Source organism: Polyodon spathula, chromosome 5, assembly GCF_017654505.1.
Source record: "Polyodon spathula isolate WHYD16114869_AA chromosome 5, ASM1765450v1, whole genome shotgun sequence".
In the NCBI taxonomy this organism is placed as follows: domain Eukaryota; kingdom Metazoa; phylum Chordata; class Actinopteri; order Acipenseriformes; family Polyodontidae; genus Polyodon; species Polyodon spathula.
The window spans coordinates 34,180,459-34,204,997 of record NC_054538.1 but is presented as its reverse complement, the minus strand read 5'-3'; the positions used below and the strand labels follow the sequence as shown (position 1 = coordinate 34,204,997).

At 36.5% G+C, this 24,539-nt stretch overlaps 1 protein-coding gene across 1 annotated transcript in view; it reads left to right on the top strand.

Annotated features, from left to right (window-relative positions):
- The first annotated feature begins 1,104 nt into the window (after positions 1–1,104).
- LOC121315884 (synaptotagmin-like protein 3) overlaps positions 1,105–24,539 on the top strand; it is a 32,182-nt gene continuing 8,747 nt past the window's right edge. The window contains exons 1-8 of the mRNA XM_041250440.1: positions 1,105–1,177; positions 4,285–4,727; positions 7,966–8,181; positions 10,124–10,191; positions 12,425–12,476; positions 22,206–22,272; positions 22,735–22,807; positions 23,154–23,275. Of these exons, the coding sequence (XP_041106374.1) occupies positions 4,618–4,727; positions 7,966–8,181; positions 10,124–10,191; positions 12,425–12,476; positions 22,206–22,272; positions 22,735–22,807; positions 23,154–23,275 (708 nt within the window). The 5' untranslated portion in view covers positions 1,105–1,177; positions 4,285–4,617. The remainder of the gene's footprint in view (positions 1,178–4,284; positions 4,728–7,965; positions 8,182–10,123; positions 10,192–12,424; positions 12,477–22,205; positions 22,273–22,734; positions 22,808–23,153; positions 23,276–24,539) is intronic.

The following is a 24,539-nucleotide window of genomic DNA, read 5'->3' as shown; positions in this document are numbered from 1 at the left end:
GCCCCTCCCGAATCAGCGCAGGGGTGGTAGCAGTGAGCTGAGCCTAAAAAAATAAAATAATTGGATATAACTAAATTGGGAAGAAAATAATAAATAATAATTGGCGACAACTAAATAAAAAAATAAAAGATTCTTTACTACCAGTAATTCAAATTAGAGCTGTTGTATATTATAATTATAACATGTTTTGGGTTTTTATTTTTTACAATAATCTTCATTTGGTTGTATGATGTCATTTTTTTTTCATTACAGATCCTCTACAAATTTCATGCAGTACATGTATATACTTTGAGGACTAGCTTCAGTCCTTCACTAAAGGGCAATATTGCTTGAGTGGTTTTCATTCTGTTTAAAAGTATCAGAGCAGCACTCTTGCTGGTTTACATACAGAGTTATAAAAACTCGATTTCTTATTTAATAACTGAAAAAATGAACTTCTGAAATAAAAATTACAACTAGCGATTTTTTTAAAGAGATTTTCCTTTTGCTAGCTCCCAGTTGACGCTGTTACTAAAATAACCTCACTGATTAAAGGGGGCATTAGTTAGTAAAACTGCAACCATTGATAATAATAAAGAATTCACAAAATTACATGTTAAACAGTTAAGAAATTAAATATTAAATATTAAGAATGTGGGTAGTATATAGTATTCATTTAACTCATATCCACAACAGTCATGCAGTACATATAATATTAAATATAAACGCATGATTACTTTCTTAAGAAAGTTGTTTGTTTCATAAACATGTTGAAATAGAAGTTTATTTAGTTAAATTCCTTGGTGGAACCATGAAAGATGTTATTGCTAAACTTGCATTTTAATAGAATTTGTATTTAATGCTTTGAGGCCAAATATTGCAAGTGCACATAAACTTCTACAAACACCCCTAATATTTCTGATTGTGTGTACCTGGATTTAACTTTTTTATGATATACATTTTGGAAGAATTGATTAATAAAATGACAAAATGTGTTTTTATTTAACAACCATGTCATACGTGAGAGTATAAGGAAAACCAGTTACAAGCTGTACCTTTCAGTACTTAGAGGCTCTCTGGTACACCAAAGCAGGAAGGAAAGAAGATGACGTGCATTTCCCAGCTCAGTATTCTCTAAACCAAAAGTGCTGCATGTGTAGAGGGAACCTGAATAACTGCACAGGCTGACGAAATACAGGTAGGGTCTTCTTTCTTTCCAAAGATCTACATACTATATTAAGTGACACAGTGAGATTTGTTTTAATATGTATTCATTTCTGCATCTGGTTTGTTTGGTTGTTACCTTGACTTTTTTTGATAGTTATATCAAACTGCAATATTTCAACAGAACTGTACATTAAAACTAACTCAGCTGAAATGTTTAAGTCTATAGCATTCTCCTTTTCTGTACTGGGTCTAATGTAAACCTCAGCAGTCTAGTATGTATCCAGTTTACTTCTGTTCAAACACCTTTATGGGTGTTTTTAAGGGTTCGGTATATTAAAGCAGATTCATTTCCCTGGATTGGCATCAGGGCACTTGGTTGATTTTCTTTTTCTGTATCATAGCAGCTTTAATAAATAACATCCCCTGATGCCTTCCAACAGAGATGTAGAAATCCACAGTTCAACGACTGCCTTATCTTTCTTGTTAGAATGTAATTCTGCCTTCAATTCAGCCTCCTACTGAATAAGTTGCTTTTTTAAATAACAGAAAGTATGCACTCTATGCCCTATAGAACCATTCATAACGAAATCAATTATATATTTGTGTAATATTTAGTATGCCCATTTCATTAATGTTATAATTACAGTATGCTTTAGTTTATTTTTACACAATATTTTCAGTTGGCAATATAATTTACAAATGTTCATTTTATGTTGTCTTGCACATTTTTATTGTGACTATGCTTTGAGCAGGTTGAGTCCAGTTTGTTTCCTTTTAACTAAGGGTAGTTTAGCTGAAGGAACATAAACTTTGCCACTCTTTGAAACCTGCTTGTCATCGCTGATTTTTGTAGTTGGCTGTAGTGTCACATGTATTCTCCATTATTCCATATTGTATTTTTTCTATACTTCTATAGCCGATATTTTCTCAATTTCGGTTAAAACTAGTAATACGTCATTTCAGTTCGAGTGGGGACTTCTTCTGTAGTTGATGATACACTAATCACAAGGGTGGGTTTCCTGTGCATTCACAAGACAATCTGTAACATCTTGCCCTACATAGTAACACTGTGTGAAGGTGATGCCCATTTCAATGTTTGTTACTAGTGTTTTAGATGCTATTACACTACATCACCTGATTGGGTATTCCATGCATTCTTAACTCTCACAGAGGTTCAGGCACCTTTCGCAAGTGAGCATATTTTGTATGATCCTGATGGCTTGGTAGATGGTATTTTTAAAATCCAAATCTATGTTTATGATCTCATGATTTTTTTTTTTTTTACATCTCTCAAAAACACAAACCTTGTAGTGCTGGTCCCTATGTCCTACATGTGTTACTTCCTTATTTTTAGGCATAAAATAAGTTACTGCTCTTAGATGACATGACACATTTTTGACCACCGACTATTTTCCCTCTGCTTGCAAATTCAAATGTGCAACTGCAGTTGTTCATACTTAAATTGCAACTGAGGCAGTGCCTTTAGTTTTATATGTGGTCTGAACACAAAACCACCCACTGGTTCAGGAGAACTCTGAATGTTTTTTAAAGGCCTACATCATTTTATTTTTCACCCTTCCTGGAAAAAATTTGAAGACTGAAGGTGTAATTTTATAAGCTGCTTTACCGTAGCTTATGAATAAGATACATGAAGGATCTCAGGCCAATTTAAAAGCAACGTGAATGTGGAAGTACAACCCTCCTGGGCTAATGATATGCTCTTGAGTCAGAAGGCACAACCATGTCATGCAAATCCTATGCGATGCTATTCTATTTCCTCGGAACATCGAATGTGCCATGGAAACCTTTACTGTTGTAAAATCAATTTTAAACATCCGTCTTTTCTTATTAGCGTTATTAAATTAATGGTCTATCTGTTTTGTGCTGGCATGTTAATCACTAGTTTTGTTTTGTATAAACCCCATACAAGCTTTGTGTTGTCAGAGACAAGCACAAGATCAAAAAGAACGTGTTTGTTCCGTCAAGGCTTTTATAGGACATCATTCCCCCTACCAAATGGGACTAATTTAAGAGGAAAGCATCTCAATCTTTTTTGTAATGTCTCAAGTGTTTTATACCCTACTATTTTACTTGGCAGGCAATATTATGAATTAACTATCTGTGTAAAATGTGCTTCCTCCTTCTGTTTCAAACTTTTACTCCATTCAAACCCTCTTGTGTGTATATAAAGGCACAGATAGCTATTTTTACTGACTCAGCTAATATGTTTTATTGTGCTAATGGGATGTGGTTCAGTCCCCAGTTTGCCAATAAAGTCATCAATAAATAACAAGTTTGATACATTGTTTTTAATCTAGTACTGGTCTCCATTTTGAAAAGCACTGGAAAGGGAGTTGTTGCAAAAACAAGAGGAAAAGACAAATTTCCATAATGTTTCAGCGCCAGCAATAAATCAGGTCCTGTCTCATTAAAGCAAACAAAAGCCGGAGTCAGTGTGGGTTAAAAAGCCCTTGCTTTTATTGTTATCCCTTAATACTTGTTCAGTAATGGTTGACAAAGATAAGTGGAAGAACCTTTTATCTCTCCTTACCAGACAGGGAATTGTCAAGAGTGATACCCCCCTCACAACAATTTACATATTTTATGAACACAGCGTCAAAATGTGCCGTTTTTGAGAAGTTTTAAAACTAATTGTCAGAGAAAATAAAAAGAAACTACCATTAGTTTACAATATTTGTTTTCAAACTGATATGGTAGCTGTAGCACTGCCATCACAAGAGGAGTCTTCCTATCTGATTTGCTATTTTGAACAGAATGCAGGCATTGCTAAACCATTAAAGCAGAGAGTGAATGCTAATGGAATCTGTGATATGGCTCTAGAGGAGGGGATCCCTGTTTAATGGGCCCAAGGAACACATCATAACAAAATCAATATATGAAAAATAAGGCTGCCTCTGCTTCTACACACACAACCTTTACAGTACATCTTTGTTGTGAGGGTCACAAAGAGCAATATTATTATTATTATTATTATTATTATTATTATTATTATTATTATTATTATTATTATTATTATTATTCTAGGAGAGGCTACTTGAAGGAAGTATACACTGTGTGAAAGGACTGAACGACACCTGTGATGCGAGCTGAAGCTAACGTCTGCTTGTTTATTTACAGCTATGTGTATCTGATGCTGCTAAGAAAAGGACCAACATTGAAGAAAATGTAAGACACCCATTCATCTGCAAAAACAATGTGAAGTTAAGAAGCTGCTGTTTATCCATCCTGTTGCTGCTGACCTGTAACATGGCAGCTCTGATAGTCAGTAAAAGCAACAGTTCCACAGCTCAACATTTTTGAAAAATTGCTCTTCAGTAAAATTAAGCTAACTTTGAACAAAAGAAGCTTCTCTGGGCAATGCATTTAACGTCCAGAAATTTCATGGACAGTCCAATTCCTGTTTTGTTAAATAGTATGTAGACATGATCAACAACAAAACAAGCATAATCAATGGCTGAAAAAATCGACTTGCATTTCCTCAAAGAACTTGAAAGAGAGAAGGTTCTAGAAGTCCTGTACAGGGATAAGGCACTGCGTGCAGCTGAAGAAGAACGGATAAGGTAATTCATTGTTTTACTTCTTAACGCAGCGCAGGGAATGTGGTCAGAGTAAAAGGATACACATATTGGTGTATATTCATGAAATTACTACTCTGGATACCTTTTTGTTTGTTTTCTTTTATCACAGTTATATTTGAACACTGTTGAAAATTTTAAGCATCTGTACAAAGGGCTGACAAACCCTATTCTCTTTAATATTTAGTTTAGTCACTATTAGTTACTGTAAGTATATTGTGCAATTAAATTCAGGATATGTGCTCATGCTACTGAAATGCTGATGCTTCACTGTTATGAACAAAACATTGTTTAGGACACCTTTGGAGAGCTACAATACCTATAGAAAGTCTACAACCCCCTTTCAAAATATTCACCTTTTGTTGCCTTATAGCCTGGAATTAAAATGCATTAAATTTTTTATTTTTTTTTTCATTTATCTACACATCCTACCCCATAACTTCCAAGTGAAAAAAATATTCTAGAAATTTGTAGAAAATTATAAAAAATAAAAACTGAAGTAGCTTGGTTGGATAAGTGTCCACCCTCTTGTAATAGCAATCCGAAATTAACTCAGGTGTAACCAATCGCCTTCCAAATCACATACCAAGTTAAGAGGCCTCCACCTGTGTTAAATTGTAGTGATTCATGTGATTTCAGGATAAATTCAGTAGTTCCTGTAGGTTCCCTCTGCTGGGTAGTGCATTTCAAAGCAAAGACTCAACCATGAGCACCAAGGCGCTTTCAAAAGAACTCCGGGACAAAGTTGTTGAAAGGTACAGATCAGGGGATGGGTATAAAAAAATACCAAAGGCCTTGAATATCCCTTGGAGCATGGTCAAGATGATTATTAAGAAGTAGAAGGTGTATGGCACCACTAAGACCCTGCCTAGATTAGGCCATCCCTCCAAACTGGATGACCCAGCAAGAAGGAAACTGTTCAGAGAGGCTACCAAGAGGCCAATAGCAACTTTGCAAGAGTTACAGGCTTTTATGGTAAGACTGGTCGAAGTGTGCATGTGACAACAATATCCCAAGCACTCCACAAATCTGGCCTGTATGGTAGGGTGGCAAGAAGGAAGCCATCACTCAAGAAAGCTCACCTTGATTCTCGTTTGAAGTATGCAAAAAAAACACTCAGGAGATTCTGTGGCAAAAAGTTTTGTGTTCTGATGAAAATAAAATTGAACTTTTTGGCCTAAATGCAAAGCGTTATGTTTGGCGCAAACCTAACACAGAGCATCACCCAAAGAACACCATCCCTACTGTGAAGCATGGTGGTGGAAGCATCATGTTATGGGGATGTTTCTCATCGGCAGGGACTGGGGCACTTTTCAGGATACAAGGGAAAATTAATGGAGCAAGGTATAGAGAAGTCCTTGAGAAAAACGTGCTGCCTTCTGTAAGAAAGCTGAAACTGGGACGGAAGTTCTCCTTTCAGCATGACAACGACCCAAAGCACACAGCCAAAACTACACTGGAGTGGCTAAGGAACAAAAAGGTAAATATCCTTGAGTGGCCCAGTCACAGCCCTGACCTAAATCCAATCAAGAATTTGTGGCATGACTTGAAGATTGCTGTCCATCAACACTCCTCAAGGAACTTGACAGAGCTTGAACAGTTTTTTAAAGAAGGATGGTCAAATATTGCCAAATCTAGGTGTGCAAAGTTGGTAGAGACCTATCCCAACAGACTCACAGCTGTAATTGCTGCCAAAGGGGTGGACACTTATCCAATTATGATCTTTCAGTTTTGTATTTTTCATTTTTTTTTTTTTTTTCAATAAAAACTTTTTTCCCCTTAACAATGTGGAGTATGGTGTGTAGATAAGTGGAAAAAAATCCTCATTTAAATGCATGAAACTCTGAGGCACTGACACAACAAAATGTGAAAAAAGTTCAAGGGGGTGTAGACTTTCTATTGGCACTGTATATGCAGCCCCCCACTCACAATATAATCATTTTTTCCACCAAGGGTGACCCTGCCTGAAAACCAGTAACTTAGCTGTGGACTTAGTATTCTGAAAATGAAACCACTTCCTTGCAACTCTATTGACCAATTTAAAAAGGAAATGTGGTGTGTGTTTAAGTTACAAATTACTCTGAGTAGTCATGTGTATGCAATAATGACATTGTACCACAAAGGGATTTTAAATATGGGGATTTCAGTCTCTTTATTAATTTTCATAAAGTGAAGTTATTTTTAGCATTATTTTCTTTAAAAGAATAAGCGCAGCATGCACAATTATTGCCTGAGACTTGGCCTTGTCAGAGTGAGCCAAAAATAACTCCCACTAAAATAGATGTGTGTGTGTGTATATATATATATATATATATACACACACACACACACACACACACACACACACACACACACACGCACTGTATATGTTGCGGGAAGGCAGTGTTTAAGATAAGAACCTATGCAATATTCAGCATGCTGGCAAACAGCCAAGTAAGATCAATTTATGCCTGTGCCCAAGTTACTCTGAGGACCCCTAGCCTAGCAAGTCCAGGGTCTAGTTTATACTGTGGGTTTAATACAGCAGATTTTCATTTCAGTAGGTCTGGTTTGGAATCCAGCTTGTTTTACAAGATTAAAGAATAACTGGACATGTATGTTCAGTACCCAGTATTTGGTTAAAAAAGAAATGTTTCAATCTTTTTTTTAAATATCTAGAATACTCTGGCTTGAATGATTAGAATCAAATATGTTTCTCCTTAAGTATATAGATTTTTATTTTGTTTTTTTACCACTTCTAGTCAAAGTCATTTTTCCAGCCATGTCCTAAATTATTAAATGGAACCAATTAAACAACCTACCAGGTACTAAATCACTTACATGTATAGCAGTTGTAGCTAACAAAATTATTCCATAAATACAACCTGTTTTGAAAGGAACACATGTTATAGCAAACATGTTTTTTATTATTTTATTAAAACATGTCTTGTAATTCACAAGGTGTGAGTTGGGGCAATGAGGATAGAGCAGAAACAAGCTGTTAGTGGGACAGTAGCAAAGAAAATGCAAATTGCGGTATGGTTGCACTGTGACTTTTAAATTGACGTGAAAATATGTTGCAAAACTAGCAAACTGAACTGATTGATTTGTCATGTAAACATGACCTTTCCTTCTATTAAACCTGTAATGGAACAACAGTTGTCTACCCCTGTTCTACTGCATGCTTCCTGGTATGCTATGCTGTGTTATGAGAATATGTTCTTAATTTGTTATTATTCTACAGAAAGCTGAAGTCTGAGCTCAGAGAAATCCACTGGAAGGGTGCCAAGAGTTTCAGCCAGCAGTACGCAGATAAGACCTGTGCCCGATGTCAGAAATCCCTTGGGAAGATATTGAACAGCGGAGCTGTGTGCAAAGGATGCAGCCACCGAATCTGTACCAAGTGCCGTATCATTATCTCTGCCAGGGAGTGGAAATGCACTGTATGTTATGCTTATGGGTAAGCCATAACTGCATTGCCTTCTCAGTAAAATGTGTACTATAGGAATGGGTACAGGCTGCTACAAAACTGGAGATTGAGTAGTAGGTATTGACGTTTTAGAAAATGTAGAACACTTGAACAACATTGTTTGTACAGTTATCAGAAATGAAGTAAATGTTTCTGTATATATATTCTTTTATTTGCTCTTTTGTACCATATGTGTTTCATGAGAACTAACCAGTAAAATCAATTGAGACAATTAGACTGCTGAGTTAGAGGTATGAATGGAAGGTGAATATGGTTTATTACCAGTGCAAATAAAGTGTTATCCTTGTAGACCTGCTTTGTAGACCAAAAACCACTGCCATGTTTTGCTGCAAAGAAATGCTGGGTTGCCCATCTGCAAGGAGCAGCCGTCACAGACTTCTTGAGCCTGAGCGTTTGTTTTTTTTCCTGAATATTGTACTAAATTTGTGGTAAACCAAGTGGAACCTTTCTCTTTCTGTAGCTAGAAAGCTTTCTGCAGTGACAAGACATGGTTGATTTTAAACTAAACTGATTAGGGACTCGAAGAATGCAGCTTACAGTAATTGTGACTATATATCAGTAATATCTGAAATCTTATCCAAATATGTTGGAAATAAACACACATTGGAATGCAGAGCTCAGATTAAACACAGCAGGGGTCTCTGTGTATTTGACGTCTGAAGTCAAGCAGGGAATGGATTTCTTTACTTCTGGCTCATTAGTTGGTGAGGAAATAAGGAATGACATTGTCAGAGAAAGTTAATCCAATTTGGCTGTACTTATGTGTATTTATGTATTGTTACTCTTTCAATGCAAAAGTCAGATGTTAAGCAAAGGTCACAATGGAATTTCCCTGTCTTAGGCTTTCATGAGACTCAGAATCCACTCTTTCTATACACACTGAAATGTTCAGTTAATGACCATGAGATGGGCTATTTGTTTCATTTTTGGTATGCTGATTGCTGAAAAATTGTTGATTGTTGTAATTCTAGATGCAGAATACATAACCTTATGCAATGTGCTAAAACTAATTGCAAATCATATACAAGAAGATTAAACATGTTAACTCAGGTACTTAACTTGTCATAATAGATGCATTCAGCACCTTCATAGCATACTGAAATGACTAAGATTAAAGGTATTAGTAACAATAGTAAGACTCACATTAATTGAAACTTAACAATGTTTCTGCTGTATGTAGTGATACATTGCAAAATGTCTAGACCTACCTACTAAAATTAGCCCAGTACAGTAATATGTATTATTAAGTTAAGTATTTATTATTTTCATACCTTCATACAAACTTAATTTCCATGGAACTCAAACAGGCCTGCGCTAGAGAGATCTGCCAATCCTAAAAATAATATTACTGCCAAATGTGTACCTGCAGACCAATGCATTCAATATTATTCTGCAATCCCTAGCTGTACTCCATATTTTCTTTAACTACCAGCTTGCAAAGTGGTTTATTTCCATACCCAGGTTTCCTAATTAAACTACTAAGCATCTAACTGCTAACCAAGAAGGTGTATTCTGTAACTCCCAGGTTTTATCCAGATAAACAAGAGTGGGCAGCATGTCCTGTCATGACCAGTAGGAGGAGCCCTGTTGGCTGGCATGATCCATCTGGTACTACATTTAGCTGAATGCTCTTCATGAACTCATGCAGTATAAATTTGAGCACCTTCAGATGAATGAATTGGTATCTGAGATATCTGTAAACTCTTCTAAGTTGCATACTGTCTCTATTCTATCTAGAACGGCAACCAAACCAAACTCACTAAAGCTACCACAGTACAAAGACAGAGTCTGGTTTTATATTATGCATCGACTCACCTTCCATCGACTCACCATCTTTGTCAAGTTTGTATGCTTTATGCTATATGCTATATGCTACAATTAAACCAAAACTTTTTTTTTTTTTTTAATACAGGGAAGTGAAAATAAAATCTGGAGACTGGTTCTTTGAAGAAAGAGCAAACAAATTCCCAAGTTGTGAAGGTTGTCTTTTAATATATTTGTTTGACTACTGGCATTTTATTTAATTAAGCTTGCATTTATGCTATGCTCTTTCTTTAAATTATGATATAGTCTATACTTCTTAATATGTCTAATCCAAAGTATTAAAGTTCACAATATGTACAGTATGGATATTTTAAGAAAGAATACTGCCACAAATGATTAAGACTGGCTGATAACTACTATGTGTGTCAAATGAGGCAACCCAATTCACACCTGATGTACACTTGTAAAGATGTGCTGCATGTTTCTCAGACTCAGCTCTATAAATGCAACAGACAAAGTAACTACAGTACATTGGGTAAGGAGTCAGGCATCCCAGAAAGTATAGGCTCAATTATTTCTGCAGCACCCCAAGAACACCACAGCATCATCTGATTCACAAAGGCATCATCTGATCCACAGATCATCTGATCAACTGATCCACAAGGACTTCTAGTGTAATAAATTCAACCTCACAGTTCCAAACAACAAGAAGCACCTTAGACAACCATAATGGTCATCAGCAAGCAAAAGCAACCGAACAGGTCAAACATCTACATGCTTATTGCACGCCTCGGAAGAGGGTGCCGTATACAGAAAACAGACAAACGTCTGCAAGAAGTAAATGGCCTTCCCTCACATGACTGATTACTTAGTCATTAAAAATGACATATTCAGTAATATATAACCATAGACATTCCTTAGTTGTAAGTCATTTTCAGTCACAATGGGCAAGACAGTAGGTCTCACAGATTTCTAGAGCAGAATGTAGTTGATCATTTTCTGCTACAGCCTTAGATCCAAGAAGATCTGGAAATTACAGTGAATATGTTTTTGTTGTCTTGAAAGAAACAGTATGAAAGACAATTAGAAGGGAACCAGTACATTCCAGAAGGAACAGTGGCAGTGCCAAATGGCTAGTGTTTCTAAGACACGTGGTGGGGGCAGGGCCAGGGCCAGGGTTTTGTGAAACCCGGGAAATGGTCCTCCAGTGCCCCAGCTCCTAAGTTTTTTATAATCAGTAGCAAATCTCTACAGTAGGTCTATACAGTATTAAAAATCTAATGAATACCTGTATCATACTTTCTTTTTACTTTAGCCTACTGGTAACACAAAATAAATCATGCTGCTGCATTTTACACATTACTGTACAGTATGAAAATAGTAAAAGATAATTTTTAATTAAAACAAAATTATTTTAGTGTATTTATTTTTATTTTTTTTTACTGTAACCTACTTAGTACACGATTAACAGAAAACAGAACACTTCACAGAAATAATAGTTTTAAAATATACATAGAAAATTTGGCGGTGTACTTATTGCAGTTTTTTTGTGGGGTTTTTTTGTAGTGTTTTCCTTCCGTTTTTGACCTCCAGATTTCTGTTTCTTTTTATTTGGAGGTTCCAGAGGTTGGGCAGGTTTCATTTTTGATGGTTTAAAATCGTATAATTATAATAGGCGTTTATACGTTATGGTAATAATAGATGTTATGATAATGACGCTGAACAAAACACTTGTCAAAAGAAAGTCTTGATTGTTGGAAAAATAGATGGAAATGTGCCAATTATAGAACGTCCTCAATTGGCAAATTTGTATTATTGTATGTCGAGATCAGTCAATAGCTTTTGGCTTTAAGAAGAACTGCGGAGGATGGAAGCCAATAGGGAGGGAGAAGAGGAGAGACTAAGGGAACAGGAAGCAAGAAGAAAAGAGAAAAGAAAAAAGGGGAGATATGAAAAGTTTCACAGCACTGCATGCATATGGTTTAGTTTAGGTTAGTGAAAACTAAACGTTTCTAGTCCTAAAGGCTGCTTGAGCTGGCACAGAAATAGTACATCATCTCATATTTGCAACTGGGGGTTGATCTTAATACTGGCACCCTTATCCTTCTATAGAGCAGTGTTACACATTACATGGTGGCAGTATTCAATTAACAAACCCCATGTTCTCACAGGCTATTGAAGATACAGCTAGAACCGATTATTGCGCATATCACCTTGGGGATGCCTTCATTGGTAAATGTGCATCTGGTTCATGTTTTATGAATTGAATTAGCTGTTTCTTTTCTCCAAAAAGGAGTTGAAGACTTCAGTAACTAGATTTTAGTCAAGCATATGATCAAAATGGCCAAATAGTAAATACATCCAATTGCATTAATGTAAAACAAGTTTTTAAACTAAGGGAGGAACTTATTATGCTTTACAAATGAACAGTATTTATTTTCTCTTACAGGTAATCAGGAGTCTGTTGGTGAAACATTATTAAAATCATATCAAAGACTAAGGTAAACCCAGTATTATATACCGTTACACAGAATGTATTATGGATGCATTTTATAAGCAAATTGTTAGCTGTTTACTGTTACAATTGCATAATTAACTTGTGTGTGGGTACAAGTTGCTAAAGAGCTCCTGAAGGCTGCGGTGAAAGCCATCAAAAACAGGATCTTGACGGCAAAGTTGTTAATAAAGCCACAGAATGTCAGTGCATATCAACTGGTTTAATCTCTAAATCAGGGGTGTCAAACCTAGTTCCTGCCAGGCCGTCGTGTCTTCTAGCTTTTGTTCCACCCAAGCTCTCAATTACTTAATTGATCTAATTATTTGATTAATTGGACAGAAGTAGAGTACCTTGAATCAAATGATTTTTTATTTTTTTTTGGCTTTAGTCATCAGCTGTAAAAGACCATGAAAATATTAAATATGTCCAACTGAACAAATCATTTGATCAATTATGTTCATTGAGAGCTTAAATTGGAATGAAAACCAGAAGGGCCCTCGGCCCTTGAGGACTGGAGTTCTGAACAGCAGAAGATATCAGCTGCCCTTTAAAAAAAATTTATACTAAATCCTAAAGGGTGATTTATTGACCCCTTTTAACACCCCTAAATGCAAATAAAAAAATACTAATTAAGAAAAAGTTACCAGCATTTTCTATATGATCCAGTATGTCACTCTAAATAAATATTGTCTAAATCAGGGGTCTCCAATCCTGGTCCTGAAGAGCCCCTATCCAGCTGGTTTTCTAGGTGCCTTTACATCACCAGTGGCTAAAGATCTGGAACACATGTTAATCTTGATTAATTAAGCCAATAATTAGTTCAAGTAAGCAACTGACAGTTTGGTTGAAACAAAAACCAGCAGCCACAGTAGCTCTCTGGGACGAGGGTTGGAGACCCCTGGTCTAAATCATAAAGAATCTATTAAAGAAAAATATTTTAAAAATCCTCATTCTAGTCATGTTTCAACAGTAAAAGTTGGTCTTCATTGCAAGTTCAGTCTATCTACAACCTCAAAACTAAGTCAAGTAGACAAACTGATGAAGGTTATAGTCAAAGCAGTTGTCTTTTTTTTTTTTTTTTTTAACTTCCTCTTTTTAGAAATCGTAGCAATTTGCAAACTAATAGCTAGCAGAACATCAGTGTTGAGAAACCTTTCATGGCAAGCAATTTTTGCTGTTTCTTAATCCATTTTAAAAATTATACAAAACAACCCCTAAAACATTTACATTTGTGCCATTTTATTTTGGATACAACTTTTGAGTTGTTTTTCTGCATTAATACCTAAAATCATTTTTAATTGGTTGCACTGATGTTTGAGAATCGCTCTTTTGTTTGTTGTTTGATAACCATAGGATTGCAGCCTCAGCTTTATCAAAACTCTTTTGACATTAATCAAACAAATGTTTTTTTTTTTTTTTCGCAGCTATTAAAATGATGTTTGTTTGCACCCTGAAGTATTTAAAAGTTTTAAAAAGGGGAAGTTGATAATAATAAAAAAAAACACTATAAAGTTTACATTTTAAGTATAATTTGCTTCTAAAATTAATTAATTTGTTTATATGCCCATTAGACCGATGCTGTCTGACAAATGTTGCATGAGTGTCTCCATTGGGTTTTTTAGTTTTAAACTATAACTAGTTTAATATTGAGTGCATACTTGGTTTGTGGCACGAAGCTAAATTCAAATTAGAATTGACATTCATTACACTCTTTTTAGTAATAAATCAATATCCTTACACTGGCCATATTTACAACGACTTTTGGCAGCCAAAATGAATGTTATCTTCCCATAATTCACTGTTTTGTGGTACGAGCCAAAGGCGGCTTTGGCTTGAAAAACAGCGTGGACTACCATTCACATCGTCTTTATAGTACAACTAGAAATAATTTTCATTTAACTGCAACACGAACATACAGAAATCTCACTCCAAACCCCCTCATTTTTAAAAATGTTTGTTTAAAATACTGAGTTTTAATAAAGTGTAGCCTACTAAAAAAACATCCCTGTTCCTCATGTAATTGATCCCATTTTATTGGTTGATGAATTTATAATACTGACATCAGCATAAGAGCAATGCTCGAGTCCACCGCCCAAAAAAAAAAAAAAAAAAAAGTGGCACTGTATAATTTCAACTTTTAAAAATTAACTGAAGCCCGATTTATACAGGTCTAAAAATCACCACATAAACAGGTGGTTTGGGAATTTTTACTGGCATCTGTGAAATTCAGTCCTGTACAAACCGTCCATTTCTTTTTATCCCAGATAATTTTCATGGAGGTCCTCTGATATTTTTACAGGACATTGGGGCCTTCTGTAAAATTTCAAACTCAGACGTCCTGTGTCTTTTTACTCCCTGATAAATTGACCATGTCCATGTTGTTAGAATTGATACAACATTTCCGGGGTATTCGCCTCAAAGCAACACTAGTTTTTTAACTGGACGTTGGTTTTTACAGATTTATACCCGATGATTCAATATTTTCCCAGTACTATTTTCTAGGAAATACACTGTTTCGGCATTAAAATGCTGTTTTACTTTGACTCTGACATTGCAATAAGCAGCCCTACACTGTATCCTAGGATACAGCAGACGTTTAGATGTCAGAGGATCAAATAACGTTCAAACGTGGTTCTCTGTCACTTCGCAAACACATTATCACCTGATTATGTTGGCCAATCAAAGTCTGATTATTGTGGCAATTGCTGGGTGTAGTAACTACTAGCTTGATCAAAAAAATTAATTGAAATACTCACACAAAAACAAAATTTTTTTAGTGGATTTGAATGAATATTCAAAAGAAAACAAATGGTTCCAAGTATTTGCCCAGACATAAAGCCCTAATTTATAAACTTTACATTACTGTAATGTCTTATATTTATATAACTTTAAGAGTTTTAACAGTGGGATAGTAATGTACCCGAAAATGTAAGTTAAAACTGAATATTTTATGGGGTTGTATCAGTGAGTGATATACACACAATTTATTTTGTAATCTGTCATTGCCTATTGTATGTCACCTATTTCACAAAAACCTAGATTACTGACGATATCTCACCTGAAATCTTCCTCCAAAGCATACCTGAATATGCTGGCTAAATTGTATTAGGTGGGATTTTGTAAGTTCTTAAAAGACAATTTAATGCAGCCGCTTTCTAAACCAAGAGTTTAATTCCAATCTCATTCTGTTCTTTTCAATATATTAAAAAAACTAATTTGTTCTGATTTGGCTGAAAGCAAAAAATTTCTAAAAAGACTGCAACAGTGGGAGAGCTGCTTCGGAGACAAAATTGATTCACGGAAATGTTTGAGACTGTGCTGTGCTATTTTGTTTTCCAATGGTTTATAGTACGTTTTTTAAATGTATTTTACTATACCTACTGCCCCAAATGTATTTTTATTTTTAACTTTCATTATTAAAATTAAGATGAAGGCCGCTTCAGACTACAAGCAAGTTGTAAACCCTCCCAAAAGCAGGTAAATTGAAAATGCTTCATTACAAAAGTACGCCAACAGTATACCAGTCCCATTTTTCCGCTGTAAACATAGCCAATAAGATGGGTCAGAGAAAGAAGTGTCGAAAATGGATGAAGATTCAGCTTCTCTCAACCCACACAACACCATACACGCTGTCTGCCACCTGCCCGGTACAGCTGAAACCGGGATTCATCCGTGAAGAGCACACTTCTCCAGCGTGCCAGTGGCCATCAAAGGTGAGCATTTGCCCACTGAAGTCGGTTACGACGCCGAACTGCAGTCAGGCCAAGACCCTGGTGAGGACGACAAGCATGCAGATGAGTTTCCCTGAGACAGTTTCTGCAGAACTTCTTTGGTTGTGCAAGTGGCTGGTCTTATATGATCCTGCAGGTGAAGAAGCCGTATGTGGAGGTCCTGGGCTGGCGTGGTTACACGTGGTCTGCGGTTGTGAGGCCGGTTGGACGTACTACCAAATTCTCTAAAACTACCTTGGAGGCAGCTTACGGTAGAGAAATTTACATAAAATTCTCTGACAACAGCTCAGGTGGACATTCCTACAGTCAGCATGCCAATTGCATGCTCTCTCAAAACTTGAGACATCTGTGCCATTGTGTTGTGTGACAAAACTGCACATTTTTGAGTGGCCTTTTATTGCCCCCAGCACAAGGTGCACCTGTGTAATCATCATGCTGTTTAATCAGATTCTTGATATGCCACACCTGTCAGGTGGATGGATTATCTTGGCAAATGAGAAATGCTCACTAACAGGGATGTAAACAAATTTGTGCACAGAATTTGAGAGAAATAGCTTTTTGTGTGTATGGAAAATTTCTGGGATCTTTTATTTCAGCTCATGAAACATGGGACCAACACTTTACATGTTGCGTTTATATTTTTGTTCAGTGTAGTATGAGAATGTAAGAGCTTGTTCTCTGGCTGCAGTGTAACGGGTTGACCACTTGATGTCACGAGTTCCTGCATGTATGCACGCCCATGACAAATCCACAGCTACGTTTAATGAATGAATTATGCATAATAGTCAATTGGTTAACTGCTTGTTAAAGTTAATGGCATCTACATAAAAATGGCTTAGCCGACAGCTTTGTGATGGGGGGGGGGGGTATAGAGGAGTAAAGAAGCAGAAGAAAGAAAGAAAAAGAAACCAAAACGTGAGTAAGAGTTCTAGTGTTTGTTCAACACGAAGTGTTGTTAGTTAGTGCTCCAGCTGAAGGCTAGGTTTATTTTGTTTGTTTTATTAGCAGTGGTTTCACCACTGCAGCGTAAGAAAAATAAAACCAACACCGTTTTAAAACTGTACTCAACTGTACATAAGAACATAAGAAGAAGAACATAAGAAAGTTTACAAACGAGAGGAGGCCATTCGGCCCATCTTGCTCGTTTGGTTGTTAGTAGCTTATTGATCCCAAAATCTCATCAAGCAGCTTCTTGAAGGATCCCAGGGTGTCAGCTTCAACAACATTACTGGGGAGTTGATTCCAGACCCTCACAATTCTCTGTGTAAAAAAGTGTCTCCTATTTTCTGTTCTGAATGCCCCTTTTTCTAAACTCCATTTGTGACCCCTGGTCCTTGTTTCTTTTTTCAGGCTGAAAAAGTCCCTTGGGTCGACACTGTCAATACCTTTTAGAATTTTGAATGCTTGAATTAGGTCGCCACGTAATCTTCTTTGTTCAAAACTGAACAGATTCAATTTTTTTTTAGCCTGTCTGCATATGACATGCCTTTTAAGCCTGGAATAATTCTGGTCGCTCTTCTTTGCACTCTTTCTAGAGCAGCAATATCTTTTTTATAGCGAGGTGACCAGAACTGAACACAATATTCAAGATGAGGTCTTACTAGTGCATTGTACAGTTTTAACATTACTTCCCTTGATTTAAATTCAACACTTTTCACAATGTATCCAAGCATCTTGTTAGCCTTTTTTATAGCTTCCCCACATTGTCTAGATGAAGACATTTCTGAGTCAACAAAAACTCCTAGGTCTTTTTCATAGATTCCTTCTCCAATTTCAATATCTCCCATATGATATTTATAATGTACATTTTTATTTCCTGCGTGCAGTACCTTACACTTTTCTCTATTAAATGTCATTTGCCATGTGTCTGCCCAGTTCTGAATCTTGTCTAGATCATTTTGAATGACCTTTGCTGCTGCAACAGTGTTTGCCACTCCTCCTACTTTTGTGTCGTCTGCAAATTTAACAAGTTTGCTTACTATACCAGAATCTAAATCATTAATGTAGATTAGGAATAGCAGAGGACCTAATACTGATCCCTGTGGTACACCGCTGGTTACCACACTCCATTCTGAGGTTTTTCCTCTAATCAGTACTTTCTGTTTTCTACATGTTAACCACTCCCTAATCCATGTACATGTGTTTCCTTGAATCCCAACTGCGTTCAGTTTGAGAATTAATCTTTTGTGCGGGACTTTGTCAAAAGCTTTCTGGAAATCTAAATAAACCATGTCATATGCTTTGCAATTATCCATTATCGATGTTGCATCCTCAAAAAAATCAAGCAAGTTAGTTAGGCACGATCTCCCTTTCCTAAAACCATGTTGACTGTCTCCCAGTACCCTGTTACCATATAGGTAATTTTCCATTTTGGATCTTATTATAGTTTCCATAAGTTTGCATATAATAGAAGTCAGGCTTACTGGTCTGTAGTTACCTGGTTCAGTTTTGTTTCCCTTTTTGTGGATCGGTATTACGTTTGCAATTTTCCAGTCTGTCGGTACCACCCCTGTGTCAAGAGACTGCTGCATGATCTTGGTTAGCGGTTTGTAAATTACTTCTTTCATTTCTTTGAGTACTACTGGGAGGATCTCATCCGGCCCAGGGGATTTGTTTATTTTAAGAGCTCCTAGTCCCTTTAACACTTCTGCCTCAGTTATGCTAAAGTTATTTAAAACTGGATAGGAACTGGATGACATGTGGGGCATGTTGTCAGTATCTTCCTTTGTAAAAACTTGTGAAAAGTAATCATTTAACATATTTGCTATTTTTTTTTCTTCCTCTACGATTTTGCCATTTGTATCTCTTAAACATTTAATCTCCTCTTTGAATGTTCTCTTGCTGTTGTAATATTGGAAAAACATTTTGGAATTGGTTTTAGCTCCCTTAGCAATGTTCATTTCTATTTCTCTCTTGGCCTTTCTAACTTCCTTTTTGACTTGCGTTTGCAGTTCTGTGTACTCTTTCTGCGTACTTTCTTTTTGGTCCTTTTTTAACGCTCTGTAAAGTGCCTTTTTTCGCTGAATATTTTTTTTAATTGATCTATTAAACCATTTTGGCAATTTAGTTTTACATTTAGATTTGTCTACTTTAGGGATGTAATTGTTTTGCGCCTCTAGTACTACATTTTTGAAGAACAACCATCCTTCTTCTGTGGGTGTTTTCTCTATTTTACTCCAATCTACTTCTGTTAGTCTCTGTTTCATACCTTCATAGTTTGCTTTTCTAAAATTGTAAACCTTAGCTTTAGTCTTTACTTTTGGGGATTTAAAAAACACTTCAAATGAGACCATGTTGTGGTCTGAGTTTGCCAGTGGTTCTCTGACCTCTGTTTTAGTTATTCTATCTTCGTTATTTGAAAAGACTAAATCAAGGCATGCCTCCCCTCTAGTCGGTGCCTTCACAAATTGTGTTAGGAAGCAGTCATTTGTCATTTCCACCATTTCTATTTCATCCTTCGCGCTACCCACCGGGTTTTCCCATTTTATTTGGGGGAAGTTGAAATCCCCCATTAGTATGGCTTCTCCTTTGCTACACACATTTCTAATGTCATTGTATAACAGATTATTGTGCTCACCGTCTGAATCTGGCGGTCTATAGCATGCTCCTATTATTATGCCTTTTGAATTTTTGTCTGTTATTCTGACCCATATTGATTCGGTTTTATTTTCTTTGTCCAGGTTTAACACCTGGGCTTCAAGACTGTTTCTTATGTATAGCGCTACCCCTCCTCCTCTTCTGTCCTGCCTGTCTTTCCTATACAGTGTATACCCACAAATATTATATTCGTCCCCATCACTCTCAGATAACCACGTTTCAGTAACACCTATCACATCATAGTTACCTGTTAGTGCAGTAGCTTCAAGTTCTAGAATTTTGTTTCTGATACTTCTAGCATTTAGATAAATACATTTAATGGTTGTCTTACCTGAGTTGTTGTTCTTGTTTTGATGCGATCTCCCTTCTGTTTTTTTGTTGATTTCTCCCCCCTTCCTTTCTAGTTTAAATGCTTCCGAACCTGCTCGAGGATCTTTTCTCCGAGTAGACTAGTTCCCTTGTTATTTAAATGCAGTCCATCCCGTCTATACAGATAGTCCTCGTTGTAGAATGTGGTCCAATGATCAAGATAGGTGAAGCCTTCCCGTGTGCACCACGTCTTCAGCCATTCGTTTTGATTAATTATTTCCAGCTGTCCATATGGTCCTTTGCAAGGTGCGGGTAGTATACCAGAAAATACCACATTTTTGGTTTTCTCTTTTAATTTCCTTCCTAGCTCTCTGAATTTGTTTTGCAGGGATTTTGGTCTGTCTCTTCCAATGTTGTTTGTACCGATGTGGACGACTACTACCGGGTCGTCTCCTGTTCGTTCTAGGAGCCTGTCCACGTTCTCAGTGATGTGCTTGACCGAGGCTCCCGGAAGGCAGCACACTGTTGTAGTAAGGGGGTCCAAACTGCGAATTGAACTTGCTGTGTTTCTCAATATGGAGTCCCCAACAATCATGACCTCCCTTCTTTTTGCTGTCTGGTCACCACTGTCAATAGGGTCCTGGATGTTGTTCCTTTCATTCTTTTGTTGTTGGTTCTGCCTGTCAAAATCCTGTAGTGACTCAAATCTGTTGGTTGTTTTGATTTCTGGTGGTTGTGTTTGACGAAGTTTCTTTTTTTCCCTGCTTCTGCCTACCTGAACCTAGCTGTTCTGACCTTCTATCTCCCTGGTGGCTTTCAGTCTGTTAGGGGTGATGCAGACTTCCATGAATTGTGGGTGTGCCAGTTCCTCAAGATCCTGTTGCTGTCTCACTTCTTCCAGCTCCATTTCTAGCATACCTACTAGTTTATGCAAATCCTGGATCGTGCGGCACTTTACGCACACTTGGTTTAGTACCGGGTACTCAACCGTGGTCCTGGAGGGCCGCTGTCCCTTTGGGTTTTTGTTCCAACTGTACCCGAAATTAGTTAATTAGACCAATTAAGTGCTTATTAGAAGCTTAATTGGATCAGTTAATCAGTTTAGTGTACTAGTAGAACAAAACCCTTGAGGGACAGCAGCCCTCAAAGACCAGGGTTGAGTAGCCTTGCTCCTGCCTGATAATTTACACAGTTCTCGGCTGCTCTGTCACATTACAATTAGAAAAAGTGTGCCATCAGCAGTTTAAATACAGTATACAGATGTCAATGTGCTCAATCACTGAGGACAATACATCAAAACAAGTAGGTAAGTAGCATGTTATACGATCACGGTTATGACTTATGTGTACTCAAGGCTGCAGAATCCTATTTTACTACAGTATACTTGAAGCAATCGTCTGGTAAGAGTGCCTAGTTTAACTGCTCTGTGGTGTTGGCCTTTGAATTAAAATGACATTACAGTACAGTATTTTACTGTCAGGACTACCACTGCATTTAACCATCTGTGGCTTACCTATTTTCAGTTGCGATGCAAATCTCACAGTTTTTCATTAAGCGGAGATACGCAGTCACGTTTGATTACAAACAATGCAGTGTTTCCTGCATCATTGCACGATCCACGCTGCATATGTGCCAAATCACACGAGATGTGATCAAATTCAAATTCAAAAACAGCTTTTATTGGCTGTACTTGTCATTGCACTCGATCAAGTACCGTATTACAAGTAGTCAGTTTGTCCCGAAATGATTCTTATAAGCGGATTGCTTGATTCTTACAAGCAGATTATTTTACATTGGTTGGTATAGGAATGATTTGGTCCCAGTGGTTTTGATCTTTATATGCAGTCGATTCTTATATCAGTGATTCCTATAAACAGAGTGCATTGTATGTAGATTAGATAATGTCCCCTGGCTCAGACATTTATTGCTTAATTGTATCATATATGTCATTATATTTCATACAAAAAAATAATAATGAAATACATTTGCAGAATACAATACATGTACATGTATATTCCTTTAGTATTTATTTTCCTTATGAATTTTAACTAATCTTTAATATTTGTGTTTAATTTGTTGTTTTGTTTCTTTTTCAGTAATATTGCCATTGTCCCTCCCACTCCACCTCCTTTTTTTGAGAATGTGTCTGTAAGCAATGCTGGGGTAAAGTAATCCAACTTCAATGCATTTGTTTGCTAGTTTAACAGTTCTGAATACACAACTTGGTTATTTTGTGGCATTACAATTAAAAATAAAAGTAAATGAATAGAGTCTATTTTAAAGATCTTAACAGCAAGAAATTAAATACTACTGCCCTTTATAAACCACCATAGTTGTGTTCTCTTTTTATAATGGAGTCTCCCTTAGCAAGGAAACACCATCAGGAATAATACACAGTTCAAGGGTGGTGAAACTTAGATATATCCCTGTTTAGATCATAAAAACAGACCTGTTCCCAGATGTCCTGGTTACTTTACATGTTCATATATTTCACATGGTGAATAAAGTATAAAAGTAATACCAGAAACAGCTAGTCTGGTTATAATGAAATGTACCATTTACTAATAATATTGAATGTTACTAGTAAATACATTGGAAATCATTTGCATTGCTTTATGATTTTAGGAGTTAAAACATTCAAAAGGTTTCACTAAATCAGTAGAAAACCTGTTCATTTCATTCACAACTCACATGAAAAGTAAGTCATTTTTTATTTCTATTTTATGAATACTGTAGGTAACACATTAAATACATTTTAAAACCAAGTATTTTGTTAACAGTATATGCCATGATCTAAATGTCACAAACATCAAATCATTATAGACCCATTAAAGGTACCATCTTTTATTGGTTTTATAGTTTACAATAAAAAAAAAAAGTAATGAGAAATAGTACATTTTTGTGTGTGTGTGTGTGTGTGTGTGTGTGTGTGTGTGTGTGTGTGTGTGTGTGAAATCCTTGGCTTGTACTGCCATCATTATCAATGCAAAAACTCACTCGCTATTAAAAATACACTTGAAGTAATACTTTTCATTCCATTCCAGAAATCTCCAAGTCCCATAATGATGTGACAGTAAACCAAACTTTCCTGACAACAGATTACGGACAGGGAACCAAAAAGGAGAGAAAGAGTCAATCAGACACGGCCATAAACAAAGAAGCCATGGTATGAGGGGAGTGGTAAAACATGACGTTAGGGGCTGTATTCATTATGCGTTATGTTCCTGTACGTGCACAGTAATCGTATGCATTGACCAGGCCCGTCACTGCCTTTATTTATTAATATGTAATATGCAATAATAAATGCATAGCTTTTACTAGGAGGTAGCCATCGGATCCAAATTCTCCATGCAGCCACTGCAGTACGTTTGAAAGAGGCAGACACACTCTTGTTGTAGTTGTAATTGTCTATTATGTCCATTTTTTCAGCTGGTTTGCATGGAACACTGAGTAAAGCCATCTAAAAAACAGTCAATGGTGGCATGCCTCCTCTCCACTTTTACTTGTCTCTTCAAATTGTAATGTACCTTGCTCCAGAATTAAAGTTCGGCTGAATTGCTTTCTTTTTATAAAAATAGATAGGTGTGATTTATTTGAGTTTAGCAAATTTAAGTCAATAGGATAGGATGTGCTTAATTTTTATCTGCCTTCTGCCTTAATAACTCTGTTTAGAAAATATTTTATGTTAAAAAGACATGGTCTTGAAATCTAAATGCTATATTAACTTTGTATATATTGCATTTTTAAATATGCTGGGAGTGTGTAACAGTTATGTTTATTGGAATACACACTATGATGGGCTACTGTTTTTCTTTTTCTCTGCTGACTAGTGGAGAGAACGTGTTTAACAGCCCTGAATTGGGGTAAAATGTTAAGATATGAAAAGTGGTGTTAGTCACAATACAGTAATAGGATTATTCTGCTGATGGGGGCTTAAGGGGACCCCAAACCCTTTACCTTTCTTCTGCCTCCCCACTTCTTTTTGTTCACCAGCTGCCACTGGTCTCTATGTATTGCCATCACTGGGAATGGAATTCTAAAGATTGGGAATAGTGTTTCTAAGGAATAATAATAGGAATAATAATTTTGAAAAGGAATAAAACTATATATATAATATGTGTGGAAGGGTGGTGGGTAATTCACTGACACAGGAGACAGACAGATGGATTTGGCAACACCGCACAGGTGCCCAGTTTTATTTTTGGGGTGCTGTTTTTAAGTTTATCCCGCAGATGGTGCTGTGGGTCCGTGGTCTGATTTACCAACGATGGTAAACAGAACCACGGGCATACCAAGCGATGGTACACAATACCGGCACCCTTGCAGGTGCTCAAAGAAATAATAATGAAAACAGAAGGCAAAAATAACAAGGGAAAAAATAACACAATAACAAAACTACAAATAAAAGGTGCTGCACTCTGCAGCAATAT